This window comes from Pinus tabuliformis, chromosome 1_2, assembly GCF_031772625.1.
Source record: "Pinus tabuliformis cultivar Carrire ecotype Pingquan chromosome 1_2, CPIR1, whole genome shotgun sequence".
Lineage (NCBI taxonomy): Eukaryota > Viridiplantae > Streptophyta > Pinopsida > Pinales > Pinaceae > Pinus > Pinus tabuliformis.
Genome location: NC_142298.1, coordinates 801,839,444 through 801,867,262, shown reverse-complemented (window position 1 = coordinate 801,867,262; position 27,819 = coordinate 801,839,444). Strand labels below are relative to the sequence as shown.

The following is a 27,819-nucleotide window of genomic DNA, read 5'->3' as shown; positions in this document are numbered from 1 at the left end:
AATGGAAACAATGTAAACTTTGAAACGGGAACTGATACTGTTACCCGTTTTGTAGAGGTGGCAAAAAAATGACCCGATTTTCAAAAGTGTTGATGCAGAATACACATGTTTTTTTAAGAACATGCTTTTTGGAACTTTAATTTTTTTCATGTGCATTAAGTGGGTGAGGCTCGGTGAATGGTAGTGATTTTCATCCTGATTTTAAAAAGTGTGTATTCTGCATCACACCCTTTTTTTAAAAGACCTATTTTTTGACTTTAAATTTTCTAGTGTGTGAAATGTAAAAAATTATTTTCTAAATTTGATAGTTTTTGAAGTCGTCATTGTATTCATATTTTCTTGTTCTCTATCTTAATTTTTTTTTTTTTTAGTGGGCTTTTTATTGTTTTGCGTTTTTAAATTATAAAGTCGATAGTTTGAATTTTAGATAATCTACATATTTAGACATCTTTTCAACCCCCTTAATTAATTTTTCAATCGACATGAAATAATTGTTTCTAAAAAACAACATTTTTTAACAATGGACATAAAAAATAACCATTTTTAACATAAATATAACAAAAAAACTAAACGTTTTGATAATTTTTTGCTAGAATTAACATGTCAAAATCACAATTTTTATACAAAAATATTAACTAAAAATGGTCAAATAATAGTTTTTTTTATGAATTTCATGTCAAAAGGATAATAATAACTACTTTTTTTTCAAAAAAAAATGATTAACTTAAAAATCAATGCAAAAATCACATATTACCAATATTGAACGTATAACAACCCTAATTGAGTGTTTATTCTTCTCATAAAATGTCAAAGTCAAAACATTGCAAAGCTTGAGTTACAAGCATAACTTAAATTTAATCAAGAATGTCACGTAATCCAAACTCTTCGTCCTCTAGAGTTTCATCATTGTCCTCTTCCACAATATTTTTTGTTTCATTTTGCTCATTTTGCTCATTTTCCTCTTCTAATGGGTCTTTCATGTCTGCAAATCCCCCAATATGTGTCTTTCCATACATTCCATGTAATGGTGGTTGGGGTTCCTTTGCCTTTTTTGCCACACGTGATTCACTAAAGTCCCCTTTCTTCAACCCAATTTCTTGCATTGCATCTGGAAGAAATTGAAGAGCATTAATTCTTTGCTGAATGAAATTGCATTGTAATGGATCTTTCTCAATTGCAATGCAATTTCTTCCTTTTTGAAGGCAGCATGCTAGTGTTGTACCTAATTATCAAGCACAAAAAAATAATGAAGTAAATTAGTACAATGACATATTAATTAAAAAAAAGAACATATTGAAATTCAATTCCATGTGGCAAAACGTACCTGAGCCAGAAAATAAATCCAGAACCCAATCTCCTTCATTTGAACATATGTCTATAAGATAGTTAATCAATAATTGTGGTTTCTGATAAATGTTAACTATCTCTCATTTCATTTCTTTGTCTTCATATGTTAGTTTTCTCACAACAGCATCATAAGTCAGTATTTGGCTATGACTCTTTTTGTCTACCCGATTAAAAATCATAGACATATGGCTATCATCTTTTGCCCAACTATCAATATGAATGAACTCACAGTCATTTATAAATTGTTGATCTTCATTGTCAAGAAGATTTGACTTTTGCCTGTAACATAAAATAGTAAAATTTCAATTAACTTGTACATAAATTAATTTTTCAACATTAATCAAATATACCTTTAAACATCTTACCATGTAAGCTGCATCCTTGAATTTGTTTTCCCCTTGAAGCTTGACAATAACATTGCCAACTGTGTGTCTGAATGAAATGTCACAAATCTCCATAATGGTGATGACGTCACTTCCTTAAATCCCACCACCACTTTATTAAAAGCTTGATAAGTATAAGGGTCATTATCATAGCAAATGTTTGGAATATTGAAACCATGGGGAATATCTGCAATAACGAGGGCATAATCCCTTTTTGGTATGAGTTTCGCAATGTCTTCACAGTCGCCTTGTATTACTTGATATTGAATAGTGTCTAGCCCATTCCAAATGAAATGATTAAGAGTTGGATCAAGTTCAACATTCTTAATACGTTGCTTTCTCAGTCTTTCAATCTTTATTTTTTCAATAAAAGTCTTGAAATTGTCTGGTGCTCCATTATCTTCTTTCTTCATCTTTTACCAAACAAACAAATGTATGTGTAAGTTTTAATTTAAATTAAAAATAGTACACAGATGATTAAAACTGAATGTATAAATCAAGTTACCTTTTTAAATGCAAGATAAAAAGCTTTCAATGTTGATGTAGAACTTGAATCTGGATAGTTGCGTACAACATCATCCCAACTATCTTCATTCAACAATTTAACCATTTGTTCCTGAATTTTCATGTAAACTTTGTGACTGCATAGATAAAGTAAGAAAAAGTTAATACACTGATATGTATAACAAATACTACCAATAACAACATGTTTTAGTTAAAAGATAACTATAATCCTGGAAATAAGTAAAAATAATTCAGCAAACTTACTTTTGAAATTCTTCAGACATTTCTTCCAATGATAATTCCCCCGACTTCACACGAGATAATATTGTTTTGACAATTTTTTCATCTTTCACTCCTTGCATCGCCCTCCAAGGCGTGATGGTCATATCGTCTGGAAGTTGCTTCAGTTCAGGCGCTGATTTATTGTTGCTACATATCAATGGCTTAGACTTTCTGACCTTCTGGTTTTTAATGCCAATGTCTTCCCACATGCTAAAAATGTCATCAATCAAATTCCAAATATCTCCAGTTCTAAATGCCAATTGGAAAATGTTATCAACACCTCTGAATAAATCGCTAGATCTGTTGTCTTTTCCATTTTTTGAATTGCCTTTATCTTCAATTTGATAGCCTATTTCCATACAACATTCCTTTCGGAAATCTGTAGTAATATTGATCTTATCCCCACCACATTTTTCTAGGAATTCACTATGAATAAATCTAACCTTTTGGACCAAAGTCATAGACATCCTATATTCATTATCTGAATTATGATCCCATGCCACTAGCTTTGCTTCTGTTTCATTTAAACCAGCATAAATGATACATTTCATCGTTTCAAAACGTGGGTTATTAGGATATTCCTCCATCAATTGTCTTTGAGCTTCAACAGAATGGTTCCCCCCAAGCACATAATAATTGTATTCAAAACATTTTGACTTATCAAATGCTTCTTTGTTGGGAACTTGAAGTGGATCAACAAGAAGCACATAACTAACCACATGAGCATATGGATTGTACCTCATCAATGTCTTCAAGTTGTGAACATGCAGATGGTGCGGCTTTCTGACTTGATATTGGCATTGTCCTTCACTTGCCTTATAGGTTTGTGTCACATTTAATTGAAATGTACGACCACCATCAACTAGGTTTCTCTTTGTCAAATTCTGTCGAATGGCATTTTGTTTTGTTTTGATAATGCCATCACCTAAATCAGCTCCTGGTGTAATGATTTCTCTGCTTTCTTTTGAAGTTTCACTAGGTTCTTGACTGCTAGTAATGACTACTTCAAGATCTTCAACTCTACTTTTTTTCGTCTTAACATTCTGAAGAGATCTATTCTTGGCCATTGTTACTTTTGGTCTTTTACGACCTTCCACAATTTCAATTTCATCTTCAGTAATGGAAACATATGCTTCATTGTCAACTTCATCGTCCTCAAAAGTAACTTGTTTACCCTTGCTAGATTTATCCACCAGAGGCCTTTTTTTCTGATTCTTTGGATGTAGTTTTGTAGCATCATCAATTACTACATTTTCCATGTTTTGCATATCTTCCTCTGACACTGAGTAAAAATGGCTGACAACGTTCATGATATCATTCTCTATGTAATGAATGCCTCCCACCATAATTGAACAGCTTTCAACAAAATTCTGCCAAACAAAATATCATATGTTAATATAATCAAAGTTAAAAAATATAGCGAGACATTTTCAAAACGCAAAATAAAAATACAAATAACAATACTTACCGTGTTTTGTGTCATATCATTTACGATTTGTTTACACAACTTTGTAGATACCTCTCTCCTATCATATAATGAATATGATAGTCGGTATTTAATCCTTTCATGTGACTTGGCAGTTTTTGTAAGTACGTAAACAACTTCAGTGTTTGGTACCGAACACATATCTATGACTTTTCCCATCACCTCCAAATTTTCAGTATTATTGCGTGTATCAATGTATAGATATATATTCACAGTTGTGCTCTCTCTTTCTTTCACATACCAGGCTCTTGATGGAAATTTCACCTCTTTTGAACTTTTCCAATCTGAGATTAGCTTCTTATCACTTAAAACAGTTGACATATTTGTAGGTATGAGCTCAGGTGGAGTTCGTTCACCAACGTTTTTTGTAGGTATGAGCTCAGGTGGAGTTCGTTCACCAACGTTTTTTGAAGATACACCTTTAAGACTCCTTGCTCCAGAAAGATTCACAGAAATTTTTCTTGATGCCATTTTCCTAAAAAAAAAACACATAAATTAGTAAATAAAAAAATTGTTGGGCGGGGCTGGGCGGGGTGGGCGAGGCGGGGTGGGCGGGCGGGCCGGGTGGGCTGGGCGGGTGGGCTGGGTTGGGCGGGGCGGGCCGGGCGGGCGAGGTGGCTGGGCGGGGTGGGCGGGTTGGCTGGGCGGGGTGGGCGGGTGGGCTGGGCGGGCGGGCGGGGTGGGCTGGGAGGGGCGGGCGGGCGGGGTGGGCTGGGCGGGGCGGGCGGGGTGGGCCGGGTGGGCTGGGCGGGGCGGGCGGGCCGGGTGGGCTGGGCGGGGCGGGCCGGGTGGGCTGGGAGGGGCGGGCCGGGGGCGGGCCGGGTGGGCTGGGCCGGGTGGGCGGGTGGGATGGGCGGGGCGGGCGGGTGGGTGGGGGCGGGGGGGCGGGCGGGGGTGGGCGGGGCGGGGGGGGCGGGTGGGATGGGCGGGGCGGCGGGGCGGGCAGGTGGGATGGGCGGGCGGGCGGGCGGGTGGGATGGGCGGGGTGGGCGGGTGGGATGGGCGCGGTGGGCAGGTGGGGCGGGCGGGTGGGATGGGCGGGTGGGCGGGTGGGCTGGGTGGGATGGGCGGGGCGGGCAGGGTGGTCTGGACCACCCCGCCCGCCCCGCCCATCCCACCCGCCCAGACCACCCTGCCCGCCCCGCCCATCCCACCCGCCCACCTCGCCCCGCCCATCCCACCCGCCCATCCCACCCCGGGGTGGGATGGGCGGGTGGGATGGGCGGGACGGGGTGGGCTGGGCGGGGCGGGCGGGGTGGGGCGGGTGTGGGCTGGGCGGGGCGGGCGGGCCGGGTGGGCTGGGCGGGGCGGGCGGGGCGGGCCGGGTGGGCGGGCTGGGTGGGCCGGGCCGGGTGGGCCGGGCCGGGTGGGCCGGGCGGGACGGGCGGGTGGGATGGGCGGGGCGGGCGGGTGGGGTGGGCGGGGCGAGGCGGGGCGGGACGGGCGGGGCGGGCGGGTGGGATGGGCGGGGCGGGGTGGGCGGGTGGGATGGGCGGGCGGGCGGGTGGGGCGGGCAGGTGGGATGGGCGGGCGGGCGGGTGGGATGGGCGGGGCGGGCGGGGTGGGATGGGCGGGTGGGATGGGCGGGGTGGGCGGGTGGGATGGGCGGGGCGGGCGGGCGGGTGGGATGGGCGGGACGGGCGGGGTGGGCGGGTGGGATGGGCGGGGTGGGCAGGTGGGGCGGGCGGGTGGGATGGGCGGGTGGGCGGGTGGGCTGGGTGGGATGGGCGGGGCGGGCGGGGTGGTCTGGACCACCCCGCCCGCCCCGCCCATCCCACCCGCCCACCCTACCCAGCCCACCCGCCCACCTCGCCCCGCCCATCCCACCCGCCCACCCCCGCCCATCCCACCGCCCATCCCACCCCCCGCCCCGCCCCGCCCATCCCATCCGCCCATCCCACCCCGCCCGCCCCGCCCATCCCACCCGCCCCATCCCACCCGCCCGCCCCACCCACCCCACCCCACCCGGCCCGCCCAGCCCACCCGGCCCGCCCACCCCGCCCAGCCCACCCGCCACCCGGCCCAGCCCACCCGCCCGCCCCGCCCGCCCGCCCGCCCAGCCCAGCCCAGCCCACCCGCCCACCCGCCCAGCCCACCCCACCCGCACAGGGCCGCCCCGCCCCGCCCAGGGCGGCGCCGCCCGCGCAGCGCCACCGCCGGGCCGCCCCGCCCCGCCCGAGGGCAGAGCGTCGATTCCCGGAATCGACGATCCGCCCTCGGGCGGGGCGGGGCGGCTCGGGGGTGGCCATGTGCGGGCAGGGTGGGCTGGGCGGTGCGGGCGGGCCGGTGGGCTGGGCGGGGCGGGCGGGGTGGGCGGGCGGGTGGGGTGGGGCGGGCCGGGTGGGTGGGGTGGGGCGGGCGGGGGGGGTGGGCGGGGAGGGGCGGGCTGGGCGGGCGGGGTGGGCGGGGCGGGGCGGGCGGCGGGATGGGCGGGGCGGGGCGGGTGGGCGGGATGGGCTGGGTGGGATGGGCGGGGTGGGTGGGCGGGGCGGGCGGGTGCGATGGGGCGGGGCGGGCGGGTGGGCGGGCGGGTGGGATGGGCGGGGCGGGCGGGGTGGTCCAGACCACCCCGCCCGCCCCGCCCATCCCACCCGCCCGCCCCGCCCCGCCCATCCCACCCTCCCACCCCGCCCAGCCCACCCGCCCGCCCCGCCCATCCCACCCGGCCCGCCCGCCCCGCCCAGCCCACCCGCCCACCCTGCCCAGCCCACCCGCCGGGTCGGGGCGGCCCGTGGGGCCGGAGGGGGAGGGGGGCGTGGCGGCCCGGGCGGGGGACCTAGGGGTCGGCCCGGTGCCGGTGGGCCCGGGGTGGAGTGTGGGATGGGCAGGGGGCCGGGGTGCGGTGGGGTTGGAAATTTTTTTTTTTTAAATTAAAAAATGGGGGGGGGGGGAGGGAGTTAGGGGGGCAGGGGTTGGAGAAGGGGGGAGGTGTGGCGGGCGGGGTGGGGTAAATAGCAAGATTAGGCTAGACAGTTACCGATTCACCATGTGGTATAAAAAAAAAAAATTGGCTTGGAAAATTTTTTAATTTAAAAAAAAATATATTTTTCATTAACGTAATTTAATATGAAAATTTCGAAAAAATAATTGTACTTGCCTTTCAATTGCGACAATTCTTCGTTGTATATATTGTTGATAGCAATATCGCTGCTCCACAAATTCACGAGTCTTTCAAGGAATTTCAGAAAACCTAGATGTGAGGCGAGTAATAGTGATAGCGAAATTTATTATATAAGTGAAATTACGAAGATGTTTTTCCATACGATTAATGTGGGATAATTTGTTTTACATTATTATAGAGAGAATATTGTAGAGTTGTTTTACAACGGATTGAATGTGGGATTAATATGTTTGAGAATATATTATGAAAATTAGAAAAAAAAAGAAATTGTTAAGTAAATATGATATACTTTAACTATTAGAATAATTAATGTACAAGTTGTGATTTACAATTTGAATTTTAGTGATTTATTTCATAAAAATAAATTAGTTTATGTTTTTCAATCAATTGTAGAATAAAATAATAAAGGTAAATAAATCTAACAAACTTTTGGAGGGAAATATTTTCGCGAAAATTTTTGGAGGGAAATATTTTCGCGAAAAATTTTTGGAGGGAATAACTTTGGAGGGAATATTTCATTCTTTAAGCTATATAATACTCTCAGGAGACTCCATTTGTGTCATGCAACATTTTCTATTTGAAAGTGATGGATTGCTTTGATGGTGAAGTTTCGGTTTATACACCATCAACATCTTCATCGCGTAACAACTCTATTCATATTGATGAATATAGTGGGAATCCTTCCACTATGAATAGAAAGTCAATTCTTCCACTTAGTCCCGATTCTAAGGACTACGAGAGCAACACTGATGAAAGAGGGGATGGAGAATTTAAAGAGTCACAGATTCCACTTAGTCCAAATTCTAAGGACTATGAAAGCAGCGGTGATGAGGAGCATGATGGTGAAGTTCAAAAGAATGGGGTGTCACAATGTCCACTTAGTCCTAATTCTGAGGACTATGAGAGTAGCAGTTTTGAAGAATGTGATGGTGAAGTTCAAAAGAATGGAGGGTCACGATGTCCACTTAGTCCTAATTCTGAAGACTATGAGAGCAGCAGTTTTGAGGTGCATGATGGAAAATTTCAAAATAATGGAGTGTCAAAGTGTCCACTTAGTCCTAATTCTAAGGACTATGACAGCAGCAGTGATGATGAGCATGATGATGAATTTCAAAAGTATGGATTGTCACAGTGTCCAGTTAGTCCTGATTCTAAGGACTATGAGAGCAGCGGTGATGAAGCGCGGGATGATAATTTTCAAAAGATTGGAGTATCACAATGTCCTCTTAGTCCTAATTCTATGGACTATGAGAGCAGTGGTGATGAAGCACGGGATGATGATTTTCAAAAGATTGGAGTATCACAATGTCCTCTTACTCCTAATTCTAAGGACTATGAGAGCAGCAGTGATGAAGCGCGGGATGATAATTTTCAAAAGATTGGAGTATCACAATGTCCTCTTAGTCCTAATTCTATGGACTATGAGAGCAGCGGTGATGAAGCGCGGGATGATGATTTTCAAAAGATTGGAGTATCACAATGTCCTCTTACTCCTAATTCTAAGGACTATGAGAGCAGCGGTGATGAAGCGCGGGATGATGATTTTCAAAAGATTGGAGTATCACAATGTCCTCTTAGTCCTAATTCTAAGGACTATGAGAGCAGCGGTGATGAAGCACGGGATGATGATTTTCAAAAGATTGGATTATCACAATGTCCTCTTAGTCCTAATTCTAAGGACTATGAGAGCAGCGGTGATGAAGCACGGGATGATGATTTTCAAAAGATTGGAGTATCACAATGTCCTCTTAGTCCTGATTCTAAGAACTATGAGAGCAGCGGTGATGAAGCGCAGAATGATTATTCTCAAAACATTGGAGTATCACAATGTCCTCTTAGTCCTGATTCTAAGGACTATGAGAGCAACAGTGATGAAGAACAGGATGATGCAGTTTTTCCAAATTCTAATCAGTATAAAGGTAGCAGTGACAAAGGACAGGATGTAGCATCTTCAATAAGTAAACAGCCACATTTTCAACATAGTCCTAATTCTATGGACTATGAGAGCAGCACTGACAATGTACATGAGGAAGAATATCCATTAAACATCGAGTCCGATTTTCCATTTAGTCTGAATTCTAAGGACTATGATAGTAGCACTGAAGAAGGGGAAGATGAAGGGTATCCTCTCAGTCAAAATTTGAAAATCAGAGCAGATCATAGTGTGGATAATGTTCCTCTTAATGATGAAAGTCCTTATAAAAATGAAGATCCAATGATGGAGATGTTGCCAAGAAATATTGTATCAAGGAGTAGGAGTAGACCTTTTCGTATCAATGCAAGCTATTCTAGTTATACAAGGGGTAGAGCAGAATATCTGACGAGAAGAAGTTCTATCAGCGCTCTCATTTCAAGTGAATGTTGCCAAAAAAATTGCTTGAAACGTATGGATTTCACATTTGCATTAGAAAGCAGGAAGAGATATTTGTCAATGAATAAAAGCATGCAAAACTCATATTTAGTTGGCTGCATGCGATCTACATTGTCAGGTTATGATTATCATATTAGGAATTTTTTATTGTGTAGAAAAGCTTTCAAAATGTTTCATTCACTTGGGAATTTTCGTCTCTCGAGAATTCAAGAAAATTTGGAAAAGGATCCCACATTTTATTCAGAAGTACGTTATAAAAGACAGTTTGGGCCATTATCAAATACTGCAATGTCATGGATGAAAGATTTCTTTTCAAAGCATGGAGAGTGTATGCCAAATAGAGAGACAATACATATTCCAGATAATTTTTCAAGACGAGAAATCTACAACTTATACAAAGAATATGCAGAAAGTGCTGAGGGACAGGGCCACTTTATTACATATCAATATTTTGTGAAGCTATGGAAGAAAGAATTCAATAATGTTCGTATTCCTAAGAAGACAAGGATGGGGATTTGCAGTACATGTGCTTCTCTTAAATCAAAAAGGGACAAATGTGAAGGCTCAGAAAGAGGTAAGTGTTCATAACTTTTACTTTTAAAATTGTAGTCATCAACTATGAAAACATATTTCTTAATGAATTTCTTTTATGTTGTGTAGATTTAATTGTCAAAGAACTTCAGGAGCATCGCGAACAACAAACAAATGAAAGGAAGAAGTTGTACAAGCATCGAAAGAAGTGTTATGATAATCCAAATAAATATTTGGGTTTGATAATTGATGGTATGGACCAGAAGAAAACACTTTTACCACATTTCGTTCGCACACCCAAAAATCTACAAGAGGAAAATTTTATTCAGTTTCACTTGGTCGGTTGTATGGTCTTCAATGGGAAAATGTTGCCAAGGGTGTACTTCACAGCTCCAAATATTCATAATGATGCAAATCTGACCATAACCATAATTCATGATGTCATTTCTCATTGGTCTGGTAATCTTCCTGAAGTTTTGTATCTACAATTGGACAACACTTGCCGTGAAAACAAAAATCAGATTGTTTTTGGATATCTGAACATGCTTGTTGAATTGAGAATTTTTCAAAAGGTAAAGGTTGGTTTCCTTCTTGTTGGGCACACTCGTGACCATATTGATCAGATGTTCAGTCGTTTTGCAGTCACATTGAGGAGGAAGGAAGTTGGGAGCTTGCCATCACTAATTGAATGTATTAAGAAATCATACATGCCAGAGCCTGCTTTTAAAGTGTTGGAAGAAACTGTTGACATGCGAAGGTTTATTCTGGGATCATATGGTGAGGGGAAATGCATTGAACAACTTAATGACATTAGCTTCCAACATCAATTTCGTATCAAAAAAATTGATGGGAAAACACTAATATGGGGCAAGAAGTATTCAACTACTACAGAGTGGGCACCGTCATCAGGATTGCAATTTTTGAAGTTCATTCCAGATCATCCAATATTTGCATCAAAAATATTGTCATTACAATCAGTTGGTGAAGTTCAGAATGCACGTAGACAGAACAGGGCTATAAATTATTCTGATTGCCTGGAAGAAATTAAAAAATGTATTAGATATACATATGAGTACTTTGACATTGCTGATTCAGTTTGGTGGGAGTCGTTTTTCAATAATCAAAGTTATCTCATTTCGATAACAATAAATGAAGATATACCTTTGAAAAATCCATTTATTTGGCCACAAAATGTGTCGAATGAACATGAGGAAGTAAACATTGTTGAACAACAACAATCTCGGGGTATTATTAATTCTTCACAGGCAGAGGAAAGAGAGATGCATATAGGTTCCAGAAGATCTCGTGCACAACGTGAAGCCATGGAAGACCTTTATAGGGGTTCAGTACAGGATATTAAGGAGGGTTGCATGATTGCAGTGCTAGCAGATGGAGATCCTAATGGCTATCCATTTTGGGTTGCTAAAGTTTTAAAGGTCTTTACAGAAAATGAGGATGTTACAGGTGTTGAAGTACATTGGTATGCCACAAATACACACCCATTCAATGGTGTGTATAAGCCAGAGATGGTAGTTGACAAAAAAAATGGTGGAAAAAGAAAAAGAAAGGGTACAAATATAAATCGCCGCCGCACAGACATATTACAATTGAAGGATGTTGACATACTTGTTTATGACTTCAATTTAACAAAGAGAGGAACTCTTCGCTTCAAGACGACAGAGATTCTGAAAAAGTTGTTACCAGAAGGAACAGTGTTGACATGGGACTCTGCTGAAACCAGTCGTAGATCTAGAAGACTTTTGAAACCTGGAATCTTGGGCATGCATGTGGACTCAGATGGGGCACTAGTTGATGACAGAGAAGAATATGGAACATCTTCGTCAGCATCCAGTCACTCATCTGAAGATGTGAATTCTGATGGTGTGCAAGAAAATATGAGTGATTTTGAATAATTGTTTAAGACAATTTATATAACTGATGTATGCATCGTATCTTCAAATAAAATGGATGTTTTCCATATTTTGTTAAATGAGAAGTTATGAAGCATTTTTATGTTGTTGGATTATGTCTTAAGTATGATAAATCTTATTGTTTAAATATCTACAATGCAATATCAAATTAGAGATATAATGTCTCTTTTATTCAGTGTACAAATAAAGACTTTTGAATTCATTCAGTGAAATAATTTGTTCATAATGTCATGTTTTTTTAGTTTTGTGGTTGAAAACATGTTAAATTTATACTTAAGAAAGAAAAATGATATTCTACCAGAAACATTAATGTGTTTTTCCTTAAAAGTTAACTTTGTTTGAGACATAAAAAATTGGTTTTATTAGCATTGTTTAAAAAGTATGAAAATTGACCCTAAAAAAAAAAATCATTATTCCAGTATCAACACTTTTTTTCTGAAGCTATATTTTGCAGGAAAATTTCGTAGAAAATTTCGTAGTCGCTGCCATTTTTAAAACAACCGCAAAATTGACACCTAAAAAAAAAAAACATCGTTCCAGTATACACACTTTTCGTTTTGAGCACTGTTTTTGTGGTTTTTTTGGGGTTTTTGGGCCAGAGTTCTCGTTTTGAATTTATAGTTCCCGTTTCAAAGTTTACATTGTTTGGATGATCACACTCCACCATCTCACCTGCATGAATTCAAATCAAAAGCATTCAAATTAGGTAGAAATGAATAGACTCACTTTCACTACTGTCCATTTCCTCAACTGCAACAAATTCAGTTGAAACCAATCCATGCATACAGCACAGAGATAAGATACAATTACAGGGCCTTACCATCACTGATGGCAACCACCATGTCACTGTCCATAACAGTCGGTATCCTGTATGCAACAGTAATTACAGTGCAATCTCCAAATTCCTTTCTAATTATTGTCTGGAGAATGGCATCTGTAGCATTGTCTATTGATGTTGTTGCTTCGTCTAGAACAAGGATTCGACTTTTCCTTAGCAATGCACGTCCGAAACAAAATAATTGTCTTTTTCCTACACTCCAATTCTCTCCATCGTCCCCCACTGCATTTTATTGATCTTTTAGTGCCACAAAAAACTTGCAAATCTAACAACCAAATTCTTGGCCTCATGTCAAAGAATTCCATGACATTTAAAAATATATATTTAATACAAAATTTACCTGGTGCATCTAGGCCATCCACCTTCCCTCTTACAATGTCTCCAAGTTGACACTCGTTCAAAACCTTAATAAAGAAAGAAAATAGATTCAAAGCATTATTTACTATTGTCATTCCACATATGATAAATTCAATGAGATGTTATGTTGAATAGCATTTACATACTTCCCAAATTGTCAAATCTGAGTGCTCAGATAATGGATCCAAGTTGAAGTGAACAGTTCCTCGAAAAAGAGTTGGTTCTTGAGGAATAATCCCAAGGCACGACCGCAAATCATGAAGCCCAATAGAGGTAGTATCCAAACCATCTATAAGGATTCTACCCCCTGCAGGTTCCACTAATCGAAAAATAGCACTAATGAGAGTGGTCTTCCCACTTCCTGTTCGCCCAACAATGCCAATCTCTTGACCTCCCTCAAATGTATTTTTAATGCCCCGTAAAACAAGGGGGTTGTTGGCTCTATATCTAATGTGCAGACATATCCAAATATATTCGACTGCAAACATCATAAACCATTCAAATTTTAGTTAGAAAAATAAATGTTAACACATTCATCTTGTTGGAATGCACAACTCAGGTACCTTCAAGTCTTGAAATTCCACCTTCCCATGCGAGGGCCAACTATCTGGTGGTCTGCAATCTTCTATAACAGTTGGTGCCACACTAGGAATGTGCATGTACTGTTTGATGCGTTCTACAGAAAGAATGTAGTTTGCAAGTGTACACTGGATGTGAACACTGGAAACCAATGACATGTTCAATGACAGACCATATGATAGTGCCATCCCAACAAAACCTGCACCAGTTAAAATGTTAGGCATCATCATCGTATACATAAAAGCATCCAGTAGTAGCAGATATCTCCCACAGACGACCCTTAGTTTCATCGTCCATACCAGGATTGAAGTTGCCCTTTGGGAGTAGAACCATAGCAAGAGCAGAGGAGCAAAGAACAGTTGCACTTAACATCTCTAGACGCTGAATCAACCATTCATTTGCCGACAAACTGTAGAAAAAAGGGGTTCGAATTTTTATCAATAAGGTCTAAGTTCTTCTTTAAGAACTGATCCTCAACCTTGAAAGCCCTAATGGTCATTGTTCCTACTATGGACTCGCCAAAATGATTTGCAATAGGTGATTTTGTTGTACCATTCAGTCTCATCAGTTCTTTAGCAGAGGCAAAATAGTATTTCTGATTAAATTGAACAAACAAAAAAATCAATTATAGCTTCTGTCACAATATTCATAGTGAAGTACAGAGTCTTCTCAAGAAACTTGCGTGAAGTGGCGTTTTACCTGGACTTGAGAGGTCAAATAAATCATTGGAATGGCTACAAACAAAACTTGCCATGTTACAACAGCCACAACTCCAAGACTGCTATAAGCATTCATGGTAGACGACATGGCAAAGACAAAAGAGAAAGGAATGTCTACATCGAGAATGCTGAAATCTGAAGAAACATGAAAAAGGTGGGGAAGATAAATGTCAGTAGTTTACTACCCTGATGTACATCAAATTTCACTTTTTGTTTTAAGGAGCAAAAAGAAAAGAAGGAAGCCCATGGTGATTACATAAAATACTTACTCTGCTCAGAACTCTTCCCAATGGAGTTGCATCAAAAAATGCCATTGGTGCTCGGAATAAAGAACTCAGAAGCTCAGAAAAGAAGGACTTTGATGCCTCAAGCCCCCAAATAACACAAAGCAATGACCGAAGGAATAAGAACAATATAGATGTGAACCCAATGGCTGAGTACACTGTTATTAAGCTTAATACACTAACTTGAAGACTTTGCACCTTTGCAGCTATCCAAATATTTCCTGAAATCTTCCCAATCAGAAATATAAGATGACCGAGACCAGCACAAGAACAATATAAAAAACCTTTATTCTATTTCAAATAGTCAATATATGGCTTCAAACCAGTGTCCCCAACTTCCTTCTCTTCCCTTTTAACTAGCTGATCCCCCTTGGGAGCTCTATTTGAAATCAGCCGTTCTTTCTGTGATTTGCTCCTTTGAATTTCTCTCTCGTCATTAATCGGTTCATCTTTTGTGGATGGCATCGTGGCTGTTGATTCATTGGAACCAACAATATTCTTGTGTGCATTCACAAGCTCCCTAAATACTTCACTCGAGACCAACAGTTCCTGATATTTCCTAGTTTGATGAATCTCCCCATCTACCATCAACTACAAAAGAGAGAATACATCAATTGAACAATAAGGTCACCAATGCTACAATTAGCCCTTCATGCAAGAGTTAAAGCATCGACCAAAGATCTCATGATCTGGGCAGAGAGATGGAAAGGTTATTCATTTAGTGCTTGTTGCATGAAGAATAGCATTTGATGTGTGGGACCAATACTTAACACAAGCCTTCCAAATAACGATCCTTCCCTTTCCATCAGCTTCAATGGATGATCACACTCCACCATCTCACCTGCATGAATTCAAATCAAAAGCATTCAAATTAGGTAGAAATGAATAGACTCACTTTCACTACTGTCCATTTCCTCAACTGCAACAAATTCAGTTGAAACCAATCCATGCATACAGCACAGAGATAAGATATAATTACAGGGCCTTACCATCACTGATGGCAACCACCATGTCACTGTCCATAACAGTCGGTATCCTGTATGCAATGGTAATTACAGTGCAATCTCCAAATTCCTTTCTAATTATTGTCTGGAGAATGGCATCTGTAGCATTGTCTATTGATGTTGTTGGTTCGTCTAGAACAAGGATTCAAATTTTCCTTAGCAATGCACGTCCGAAACAAAATAATTGTCTTTGTCCTACACTCCAATTCTCTCCATCGTCCCCCACTGCATTTTATTGATCTTTTAGTGCCACGAAAAACTTGTAAATCTAACAGCCAAATTCTTGGCCTCATGTCAAAGAATTCCATGACATTTAAAAATATATATTTAATACAAAATTTACCTGGTGCATCTAGGCCATCCACCTTCCCTCTTACAATGTCTCCAAGTTGACACTCGTTCAGAACCTTAATAAAGAAAGAAAATAAATTCAAAGCATTATTTACTATTGTCATTCCACATATGATAAATTCAATGAGATGTTATGTTGAATAGCATTTACATACTTCCCAAATTGTCAAATCTGAGTGCTCAGATAATGGATCCAAGTTGAAGTGAACAGTTCCTCGAAAAAGAGTTGGTTCTTGAGGAATAATCCCAAGGCGCGACCGCAAATCATGAAGCCCAATAGAGGTAGTATCCAAACCATCTATAAGGATTCTACCCCATGCAGGTTCCACTAATCGAAAAATATCACTAATGAGAGTGGTCTTCCCACTTCCTGTTTGCCCAACAATGCCAATCTTTTGACCTCCCTCAAATGTACATGTAATGCCCCGTAAAACAAGGGGGCTGTTGGCTCTATATCTAACCTGCACACATATCAAAATATATTCGACTGCAAACATCATAAACCATTCAAATTTTAGTTAGAAAAATAAATGTTAACACATTCATCTTGTTGGAATGCACAATTCAGGTACCTTCAAGTCTTGAAATTCCACCTTCCCATGCGAGGGCCAACTATCTGGTGGTCTGCAATATTCTATAACAGTTGGTGCCACACTAGGAATGTGCATGTACTGTTTGATGCGTTCTACAGAAAGAATGTAGTTTGCAAGTGTACATTGGATGTGAATACTGGAAACCAATGACATGTTGAATGACAGACCATATGATAGTGCCATCCCAACAAAACCTGCACCAGTTCAAATGTTAGGCATCATCATCGTATACATAAAAGCATCCAGTAACAGCAGATATCTCCCACAGACGACCCTTAGTTTCATCGTCCATACCAGGATTGAAGTTTCCCTTTGGGAGTAGAACCATAGCAAGAGCAGAGGAGCAAAGAACAGTTGCACTTAACATCTCTAGACGCTGAATCAACCATTCATTTGCCGAGAAACTATAGAAAAAAGGGGTTCGAATTTTTATCAATAAGGTCTAAGTTCTTCTTTAAGAACTGATCCTCAACCTTGAAAGCCCTAATGGTCATTGTTCCTGCTATGGACTCGCCAAAATGATTTGCATTAGGTGATTTTGTTGTACCATTCAGTCTCATCAGTTCTTTAGCAGAGGCAAAATAGTATTTCTGATTAAATTGAACAAACAAAAAATCAATTATAGCTTCTCTCACAATATTCATAGTGAAGTACAGAGTCTTCTCAAGAAACTTGCGTGAAGTGGCATTTTACCTGGACTTGAAAGGTCAAATAAATCATTGGAATGGCTACAAACAAAACTTGCCATGTTACAACAGCCACAACTCCAAGACTGCTTAAGCATTCATGGTAGACGACATGGCAAAGACAAAAGAGAAAGGAATGTCTACATCAAGAATGCTGAAATCTGAAGAAACCTGAAAAAGGAGGTGGGGAAGATAAATGTCAGTAGTTTACTGCCCTGATGTACATCAAATTTCACTTTTTGTTTTAAGGAGCGAAAAGAAAAGAAGGAAGCCCACGGTGATTACATAAAATACTTACTCTGCTCAGAACTCTTCCCAATGGAGTTGCATCAAAAAATTCCATTGGTGCTCGGAATAAAGAACTCAGAAGCTCAGAAAAGAAGGACTTTGATGCCTCAAGCCCCCAAATAACACAAAGCAATGACCGAAGGAATAAGAACAATATAGATGTGAACCCAATGGGTGAGTACACTGTTATTAAACTTAATACACTAACTTGAAGACTTTGCACCTTTGCAGCCATCCAAATATTTCCTGAAATCTGCCCAATCAGAAATATAAGATGACCGAGACCAACACAAGAACAATATAAGAAACCTTTATTCTATTTCAAATAGTCAATATATGGCTTCAAACCAGTGTCCCCAACTTCCTTCTCTTCCCTTTTAACTAGTTGATCCCCCTTGGGAGCTCTATTTGAAATCAGTCGTTCTTTCTGTGATTTGCTCCTTTGAATTTCTCTCTCGTCATTAATCGGTTCATCTTTTGTGGATGGCATCGTGGCTGTTGATTCATTGGAACCAACAATATTCTTGTGTGCATTCACAAGCTCCCTAAATACTTCACTCGAGACCAACAGTTCCTGATATTTCCCAGTTTGATGAATCTCCCATCTACAATCAACTACAAAAGAGAGAAACTTTAGTGTAGAAATTCAAAGAAAAATTGCCAAAGCTATGACCATTAGATATGTTAAAATTACAGGAGTTATAATTATGTGCAATCTGTTAAAAAACTTCGTCAAAATGTTGTATACAAGCAAACAAACAGCTTCCACATGGCTAGGATAACTTTTTACTAACCAGAATAGCATCAAATGCCGGGAGAAAATCAACTTGGTGTGTTACAGGGATTACTATCTTGTTTGACAGTGCTCCCATTATGTATTCCTACACATCAAAATCCGTGATTAATAGGATCTGCCAAAGCTTAAAGAAAATGAAAATCATTGCTGTATAAAGGTGCAACAAGCAAATTAGTAACAGCTACATAATAACTTTAAAAACCTTTATATTAGAAGGAAATCGCCATATTAACCTTAAGCAGGCTAGTAGCTGTATGAGCATCAACAGCACTGAAAGGATATCCAATAGATAAATATCAGAATCTTGATATAAGGCACGGGCAAGCTGTATCCGCTGTTTCTGGCCACCGCTGAGATTGACACCTCTTTCTCCTATTTCAGTCTGATCACCGAAGGGAAGATTCAGGAGGTCTTTATCCAGCGAAGACTTGAGGATAACTTCCTGATATTTCTGCTCGTCCATGGGACGCCCAAATAATATGTTGTTTCGTACTGTTCCAGTTTGAATCCATGCAGTCTGAGAAACATATGCGAGGGTGCCACAGACTTGCAACTGCAGAGGCAGGGTTGAGAACAATAAGAAAGAGAATCAATCAATTTAAATGGTTGACAATGTTAAGGTAAGGAGGTAAATAATTCATACTCACACTGCCCCTTAACTTTGGTACTTCTCCAAGTATTGCAGCTAAAAGAGTTGATTTTCCAGATCCAACTTCTCCACAAATTGCCAATTTTTGGCCATGTTTAACCTCCATATTTATGTTTCTCAATGCGGGCTTTGATGAACTGGAATCCCAACTTATTGTTGCAGAACTGATAAGAAGAGAGTGGTCAGAACGATTCATTGTCTTTTAATTGCCTCCAAGAATGACAAAAAGACTGCCAAAGCAGAAAAATACAGTTACATTGTTTTATTAGCAACGTATCATCGTGCTCTTTCTGAATCTGAGATAAATGTTTGATGATGGGACTTGTATGTCCATTATTGGCATTGGGAAGTAAGAATTACATGGTGTTCTACCTCCTTTCACATGGTCTAATATAAAACCTAGAAGTCCACAAATGAAGTGGAAGCCCATTTACCAGAGATTTACCCAAATACTTTATATTCACCAAATCAGACAAACAATGACTTGAGTATGGCTATAATCAAGAGAAACTTCAACATATAATTATCCAAAAACCACACCAAGATAAGGCAGAAACCTGCCCTTCCATACAGAAACAAAGGTTCATTTCTCTGCTAGTAGAAGAGATGCATAGCATTACCTGAAAACCATGTTAGCATATTGTCTTCAACTTCCAATCAAAGTCAAGAAAGAACAGAACCATAAGAAACACCCTGAAGTAATATTGTTTGACAAATTGCCAAATTCACTAAACCGTCAAATCTGTGTTAGCGCACCCTCTGCAACTTCCAATCAAAATCAAGAAGGAATAGAACCATATGAAATACCCTGCACTACTATTGTCTAACACATTGCCAAATTCACTGAAAGTTATCCAATACACCAAAAATCCCATAAGGTCAAAAATAGATATACATATATATAATTGCAATACTTAAGCCACTAAATGAAACATCCAGCTCCCCCATAAACTTTATGTAATGGATGACCTCGTATACTCCCTGTCATTAAAGGACAAGTAATGATTTCTGTCATGGATGCCTCCCATATAATTTAAGGGTTCTCCCATTGAGATTTCCGCAAATGGATGGGCTCTCAAACACTCTGCCATTAAAAGACAAGAAAACCATTTATATTAAAAATAAGATTATATGAGTCAAAAAAATTCGAACAATATCCCTAGGAATTCGAACAATCAATGTCAAGTTATACAACGAAAGGCTTGGGCTAAGTATGTGGGATGCCAGAAAATGAATAAAAATACAAGTTCATCAATCAATATGACGTTATTACAAATAAACAAATTATATCACATTCCTACACAAATCAGAAGCATCCTCAAGCAAGCCTAATTATAGGCCTTTCTGAGTAAATACCTGAAAAATGTCATGGATTGCTGAACATCTCTCTTAAATTATATCTTTTTTGGTACTTGTTTCCCAACATCACTTTTTTTGACAGTGAAATTACAGGAATCCGAAAAGGGAGCACATTTGTGTTCAGATCAAAAATTCATTGCTTATATAGAAGCATCAGCTAATATATGGAAAGACTGGAGGGATAACTAAGAACCTAAAAATGCTAACACCAAAATACAATTATTTAGCCTGGATGAACTACAACTGACCATAAGATCATTACAATTGTATTATAAAGTTCAAAAAAATGCAGAAAGAAAACATATAAGCATTAGATATATATATAGAATCTCATTCCAAGTTGAAATCTTTACACAGTATTAAACTGGGCAAGAAGCCCAATAACGTCACTATTAAAGAAATCCCATCTCAAATCACTAACTTAAAGTGTACACACTCCTTACTCATATCGTACCATCAATATGCCTGCAGGAATACAGCCAAGAATGTTTTGATATATCCCAGTTATCTTTGTTTGGCTTCTGTAAAGAAATACTCCCATTATGCCTTGAATCTGCAAGGCCAGCTAAGATAACAGCCAGAAGCTTAGCTGAAAATTCATGCTCTTTTGCTTCTGCTATAGATTTGTTTTTTCCCTTAAACACAGTTCTCTAGTAAGTGGCTTCCTCAAAGACTCAAATGCAATCCAGCTGACCATGTCTCCAATCACCAGATCAAACCAAACTTTTAGCTCCTCACAGCCACCAACCAAGAAGCTAATCAACAGTTGAGCACTGCGGCTTTTGAACTCAAAATTTTACTCTCCAACACGAACACTAATATTGTTTCTGCGAACTTTAACTTTGCCTGGTTGATGAGATTTCCTCAGATTCTCTCCAGCATCATCATAGCTTTTGAGAGACTGAATTTCACAAGCATCCATTTGGGCTTGTTCCATGAGTCTATTCTCCCAAATCTTTGCAGCCATCCAACGTTCTAACCAGCTCCAACCCCAACTATTTTTGTCTGGCTCAATTCTAGCATAATTCATGTTTGTTTTCGAATTGCTTCTCCATTGCTGAAAAGAGATTCAACACCCATAAAAGTTACTAGTATATAAATTTCAAAATGTCAACCTGGCATCTACATCTAAGGTCTTGTGCAGAGGATTCTACCACAGCATTTAAAATCTGCCAGAAATAGAGTGTTCAATCAAGGACTTATACAAATGAATATGATATGGTAAATTTTCACAATGGGAAGCTAACTTAAATGTTCAGAATCATACAACAACTCTTACATGAATGTAGATCCAGAAATATCTCTGCAAACATTCTGTCGACTTAAAACTACAGAAATAAAATTACCAGAAGAGCATAAAAATATGTCCATTTTCATGAAATGCATAGGAAGACAAATAATAGCATAGAATCCATCATTCAGAGCGGCAGAAGTGAAAGAAACGATTAACTCACTCGTGCAGTTCCTTTCCTGTGCATACGGTAGCTTCGACCATCTTTATTCTCTCCATACCAGTAGAAGGTCTGAGTCTCTTCAACATAAATTATTCCTCCGCCATGTGCCTGTATGGACCTGCTGTCTGTGTCACACCATTCTCTGCCAGGATAAAAGTAGTACTTTCTGCTATCTTCAGTCTTCAAAGGGTTCACTGCAAGATTTTCCTCTGGAAAGTAAAGGGATCTTCTTTGAGATGTGACATCAAGAAAATCATCTACTGGGGTATGTCTCCTTCCATCTTTGTTTGACTTCAAAACCCTTATCCTCTATATTGTATTTCATTTTCTCTATAAAATCATTACAAAATAAACTTAGTTTATTTTAAAAGTTTTGAAAAAAATATATTTAAATTAATTTCATTGTGGTTTCTAGCCCAAATTACTCCAACAAGTTATCCATTCACAATGGTTTAAAATAATAATAATAATAACAATAATCTAATTTTGATATTCTAGTATAGCCAAACATCAAGTTATTGTATGAGGCCCTCTTGTTTGTAAACAAAAAATTGCTTCTACATAACAATTTCATTATTTATATTACTAATAAGTATATATTCTACCATTTCAAATTCAAATCTATATTTTACCAGAAAATGATTTTTTTTAATAAATAAGTCCACTCAAATTATACTTCATATTTAAAAAATATTCATTATTATACAAAATATGAAAAAAAACCACTCTATATTAATTAAAATTAATAAATAAAATATCCATTATTCCAAAGATCTAATTTTTCAGAATAACCAAATATTATAAAGGCTATTTCTGAAATGTGAGGAATTCCATAATCAACCAATGTCATTAATTCCAAGAATTCCAGCTATAGGATTGTTAGAATCAACCAATGAATTATATTAATCAAATAATAAAAAACATAGCATTTAATATTTTATAAAAAAACCTCTCAAATAATTAAATTTGGAATTGAGAGGTACCCATTCAGAACGTAAAACAAAATGTCATTACATAGTTTTCCTGTACCCAAAGCAGAGCCTCCTCTACATTATTGGGAGCTCATCTTTAGATGATGAACCCACAACTTTCCATTTCAGAGCATTGAAAAACGTCCATTGAGAAGAGCTGAAAGAGTCTGCATAGTTTTCCTCTACATAATCGATGAAAGAGTGTGCATAATTATTAGGGAAAAAATCAATCCTGGAAGAGTACGTCTGCCACGATGGAAGTAGCAGCTCAATATATAGAAGTCACCGATCATGATCGATGAAAGAGTACGTCTTTTCCATTTCAGAGAGCAATGAAAAAACGTCCATTGAAGAGGGCATTGAAATTTCTGAAAAATGGATAACGATTTCATTAACCTGGGAGATGAACCGAGCATTGAGAATACTGAAATATGGATAACGATTCATGGTGACTTCAAATTTTGAAACAATAAGAACTTTTAACATGCCTGTGAGAAAAGACTAATTGTTCGAAGCTCCTGGGACTGTCTTGGGATTAAAGCTCCATTTTTAAACCTGCAAAAATCTGTAGAGTATCGAAAATTGATTAGTACATACTGGGAATATACTTAATCTTAAGAGGTCAAAAAAATTGTATAATAAGTAGCAACTTCATGATATAAATCTTCCCACTTCCCACTGTAAACTAACAGAATGCAATTAATTTCTTTTCCATTTCTGTGAAGCTAGTTTAATTTATAAATACCATGAAAGGAGAATAAATTTAACCAAATGTAAATTTACAGTCTGTTTAATCAACTGTTGAAAAAGCATCTAAATTTCATATTCAGGGTAATCATAAATAGATAATACATGGTAACATAAATTTGTTTGAAATTTTTAAAATAAAAAATAAATATGATATTGAAAAAATAATGATAAGATTGAAATATTTTGTACTTACAATTTTCACACTAGAATGTAGAAGAACTTTGGTCATTTGATGTTATGGAATTTATATTTGGTGCATTTGTATGGCCAAGTAAATTGGATATACTTCTTCTTATAGCAATTGTTTTTGCCACCAAATCTTCTTTGAGATTTTCCAACACTATTACCACATCTCTCATAGTTGGCCGTTCATCGGGTGAATCTTTTGAACAAAGTAAACCAACTCGTAGCAAAGAAAGTAGACAATTGTGTATACTATTTTCTTCAAATCCAGCTCCATCTTGTGCACTAAACAGATTGTTGTCAATTACCTCCTTAACTTTGTTTGGAAATGCTAAGCTCACCCACTTGTGCATGTTTAGGTCTCCAATAAACATGTTGTTGGTTGGTCGTTTTCTCGTAAGCATTTCCAATAACATAATGCCATAGCTGTAAACATCTCCTTTGGTAGAAACTCTCTCACCCAATCCATACTCTGCATTAAAGGAAACCTCAATAAATATTTATCTCACTAGTGTATACAAAATTGTTGATGAAAAATGACAATATTTATCTCACTAGTGTATACAAAATTGTTGATGAAAAATGACAATTAAAACTAATTTTAAAAAAATCCATACCTGGAGCAATGTAACCCATAGACCCTTTCAAAGTAAGTGTTGAAGTAAGCGAATCACCAAAGTCTGCACCAATCAATCTAGCAAGACCAAAATCTGTCACATGGCCTATCATGTCTTCATCCAACAACACATTGCTGGGTTTTATATCACAATGCACTACTTGCACATGAAAATAATGATGTAGATATTCAATGGCATGGGCCACATCAATGGCAATGTTTAGTAGTGTTTTTAATCCCAGGCCACACACTTCCTCATCATTGTTGTCATTTTTGTCATGATACAAATGCTTCTCTAGGCTTCCGTTAGACATAAATTGGAACACTAAACCTTTGAAATGGAGGTTGGAGCAGGAGGTTATGATTCTCACCAAATTTCGATGTTGAATCTTTTGCAAGACAGCACACTCTGCTTTGAAACTCTTCTCACCTTGGTCATTTTGCAATTGGAAAACTTTCACAGCAACAATTGTGCCATCACTCAAAATTCCTTTATAAACAGATCCAAAACTACTTGATCCCAACAAGTTGCTCCTGGTGAATCCATTGGTTGCTATGTGAAGCTCTTGAAATGAGATCCTTTTGTGCTCTAACTTTTGAAAAATGGATTCTGAGGAATCAAAGCTTTGCACATGTATATTTCGTCTCCAAAGGAACCCCAAAAGTAAGCAACATAGTATAAAAACAATAGCTCCACTCATTGGAAATAGTATTTTCTTCACAAGTGCAAAATGACTTCTTGATGTTGGACATGCAGGTAACATGAATACTTTTGGTCCACAAAGGCCTGGATTCCCAATGAAGGACATGATAATTGTTTGATTTGCAAAAAATCCCGCTTTTGGGATTTCCCCTGTGAGATTGTTGAAAGACAAATTCAAACACTGAAGCATTTTCAATTTTTGGAGAGTCACTGGTATTGGACCTGATAAGGAGTTGAAAGAGAGATCTAGGTTCACAAGACTTAGTAAAGTTCCAAGTGAATCTGGAATAGAGCCTTGGAAGGCATTTCTAGATAAATTCAATGTTTGTAGTTCACTGCAACTTCCAAGTGTAGGTGGAATGAGCCCAGTCAAGTGATTGGAGGAAATGTCTATAGCTTGAGCCATTGCAATTTTACTAATCTCCATGGGCAACGAGCCATCTAATAAATTCCATGACAAGTTCAAATAGAATTGTAGATTAGAAAGTTTAGCAATTTCTCGTGGAATGCTTCCAGTGAGCATATTGTGAGATAGGTCGAGCAATTCCATATTTATATAGTTTCCTAAGATGATAGGTATTCTCCCTGATAACTGGTTGTGATCAAGTAGGATTCTTCTTAGTTGTTTAGACGGTGGAAGGGAATTGGGAATCTTTCCAGTGAGTTTGTTTCTACTAATGTCCAAGAGACCAAGTCCTTGTAATTGTTCAAATTGATTGGAGATGTTACCTTCTAATTCATTGTTTCCTAAGTCCAATCTTTCTAATTTTGTAAGGTTTCCAAATGGTGGAATGGTACCATTTAGAAAGTTTCCACTTAAATTTAGAAAGATTAGGCTACTAAGATTGCCAATATGTGGAGGAATGTTTCCTTGTATTTTGTTGTTTGCTAATGAAAAGTAAGACAAATTGGTAGAAAGTCTCCCTATGGAAAGGGGCAATACACCACTTAGTTTATTGTCACTCAAGTGCAATTTTTGTAGGTGAGAACAATTGGTAAGAGATACAAGAGAAGTCATGGTTGTGGTGCTACCACTATCAAGCTCATTATGATGCAAGTCTAATTTTTCAATGAGAGATAGTTTACCCAACTCTATTGGAACACTCCCAGTCAATTTATTGTAGCTTAGAGCGAGAATTTGGAGTTTGGAACAATTCCCAATGGTATATGGTATCTTCCCACTAAGTTGATTTCCCCATAAAGAGAGGTAATTCAAGTAGTTGAGTTTGGCACAAAATTCTAATGGAATGTGCCCTGTAATTTTGTTTTCACAAATTACCAAGTCAGTCAAAGTGGAGATATTGGACAATGAAGGGGGAATGCTGCCAGACAATTCATTTGTATAAAGGTAAAGAGTTTGCAGATGGGTGAGAAGGCCCAGTTCTTGTGGAATGCTGCCAGTGAGGTGGTTGTTGGAAATGACCAACTGAGTCAAAGTGGAAATATTGGACAATGAAGGGGGAATGCTGCCAGACAATTCATTTACATAAAGGTAAAGAGTTTGCAGATGGGTGAGAAGGCCCAGTTCTTGTGGAATAAGACCAACCAGAGTGTTTTCAGCAATATCTAAATCAATCAATGCTGAAAGGTTTCCTAAAGAAGAGGGAATGGTACCTGTTAGACTGTTTGCTCCCAAGTAAAGCTCTTGCAAATGTGACAGGGAACCCAACTCACCGGGGATAATTCCGCTCAGATTGTTGAAGGAGAGTGATAACCAAACCAAATTTCTGCAGCTGCTGAGTTGATGTGGTATATTTCCTTCCAATTGATTGTTGTAGAGCCGTAGCCACCTCAAACGAAAGAGGCGTCCCAATTGGGGTGGGATATGACCGTGGAGCTTATTGTTTGAAATATTGAGTGAGCGTAGGAACGACAAATTACCAAGCGAAGGGGAGATGGTGCCGCGTAGATCCATGCCATCGAGATCGATTGCGACGACTCTGTCTGGATGACGGCGGCCGCAAGTAATAGCAGTCCAGTTGCAAAGGGGGACTGTGGGGCTCCAACTGGCCAATGAATTATTGGGATCGCTAGTAATGAGCTTTTTAAATGCCAACAGGGACTGTGCATCATCATGAAATGAATGCGCAGAGGAGAAAGGGAAAAGGAAGAGGAGAAAGAGCGCAGGCAAAGCAAAAGAGGGAGACGGCATGGCGATGGAAATGAAGGGCTTCCGTTGCAGTGGGTATGGGTTCTGGCAACGAGTATTTATAAAGGGCAAGGGGAGGTCCCTTAGCTTCAAGAGAGACACAGAATTTCAGTGGAGAGGAAATGGTCGTGAGAGGTGTGGATGGAGTGAAGATAGGAAGTGGATTGATTAATCCCTTAGCCGTCCTTTGGACACTCGTGAAAAGTCACTCATTTTGAAGTGCACATTATCTGGAATGGATCCCTACGAAACCCATTTTCCATTTAAATTAATAATTTACTTTTGGAATATAGGAATTCAATACCTGTTTTACTTGGAGTCAATTACTTAACGCACAATTGTTATTTAAAATAAATTAATTTACTTCTGCAACTCAAATTTATTAAAAAATTAGTTTGCCTGAAATAGATTAGCCCAGCATCATAATCTTCATATTAATTATTTTATTTTTACGTGGATTCATTAATCCCTTAACTTGTCGTTGTGGTGAAGCTGCGAGTCCGCCCGGAGAAAGTGAAGATGGGAAAGACAAGG

At 39.8% G+C, this 27,819-nt stretch overlaps 1 protein-coding gene and 2 pseudogenes across 8 annotated transcripts; all 3 read right to left on the bottom strand.

The window, feature by feature from the left end:
• Positions 1-12,377: 12,377 nt before the first annotated feature.
• Positions 12,378-22,331, bottom strand: LOC149208325 (ABC transporter C family member 10-like; annotated as a pseudogene). The gene is made up of 12 exons (XR_016253065.1): positions 21,914-22,331; positions 19,099-19,264; positions 18,685-19,004; positions 18,450-18,536; positions 14,719-15,324; positions 14,430-14,594; positions 14,030-14,325; positions 13,707-13,929; positions 13,298-13,598; positions 13,135-13,198; positions 12,777-13,016; positions 12,378-12,628 (listed from the first exon to the last, which is right to left on the bottom strand). The product of XR_016253065.1 is annotated as an ABC transporter C family member 10-like (transcript).
• Positions 15,308-18,426, bottom strand: LOC149208326 (ABC transporter C family member 10-like; annotated as a pseudogene). The gene is made up of 9 exons (XR_016252921.1): positions 18,416-18,426; positions 17,666-18,260; positions 17,375-17,538; positions 16,976-17,271; positions 16,661-16,875; positions 16,244-16,549; positions 16,081-16,144; positions 15,723-15,962; positions 15,308-15,574 (listed from the first exon to the last, which is right to left on the bottom strand). The product of XR_016252921.1 is annotated as an ABC transporter C family member 10-like (transcript).
• A 458-nt stretch (positions 22,332-22,789) lies between the features above and the next one.
• On the bottom strand, positions 22,790-27,495 carry LOC149208324 (uncharacterized). Of its 6 annotated transcripts, XR_016252731.1 has the most exons (5): positions 24,805-26,719; positions 24,435-24,511; positions 23,828-24,289; positions 23,373-23,449; positions 22,790-23,252 (listed from the first exon to the last, which is right to left on the bottom strand). XR_016252731.1 is itself a non-coding variant. In XM_089396008.1 (3 exons), the coding sequence occupies exons 1-3, from the start codon at positions 27,286-27,288 to the stop codon at positions 23,067-23,069; spliced, it is 801 nt and encodes a 266-aa protein (XP_089252134.1). In that variant the 5' UTR covers positions 27,289-27,481; the 3' UTR covers positions 22,790-23,066. The 6 variants fall into 6 exon arrangements, 2 of the variants coding, with proteins under 2 accessions (XP_089252134.1, XP_089252135.1); XR_016252732.1 differs by lacking the exons at positions 24,435-24,511; positions 24,805-26,719 and adding an exon at positions 26,751-27,495; XR_016252733.1 differs by lacking the exons at positions 24,435-24,511; positions 24,805-26,719 and adding an exon at positions 26,811-27,494.
• Between the last annotated feature and the right edge of the window lie 324 nt (positions 27,496-27,819).

What these genes read in the sequence shown, in the direction of transcription:
- LOC149208324 (XM_089396008.1), bottom strand. Translation starts at nt 27,288, where the DNA reads ATGCCGTCTCCCTCTTTTGCTTTGCCTGCGCTCTTTCTCCTCTTCCTT. An exon ending in GGGAGCAAACAGTCTAACAG is followed by an intron (nt 23,450 to 26,750) that starts GTACCATTCCCT and finishes GATACTCTACAG; the next exon opens with ATTTTTGCAGGTTTAAAAAT. An exon ending in CAATTAGTCTTTTCTCACAG is followed by an intron (nt 23,253 to 23,372) that starts GCATGTTAAAAG and finishes TCCATTTTTCAG; the next exon opens with AAATTTCAATGCCCTCTTCA.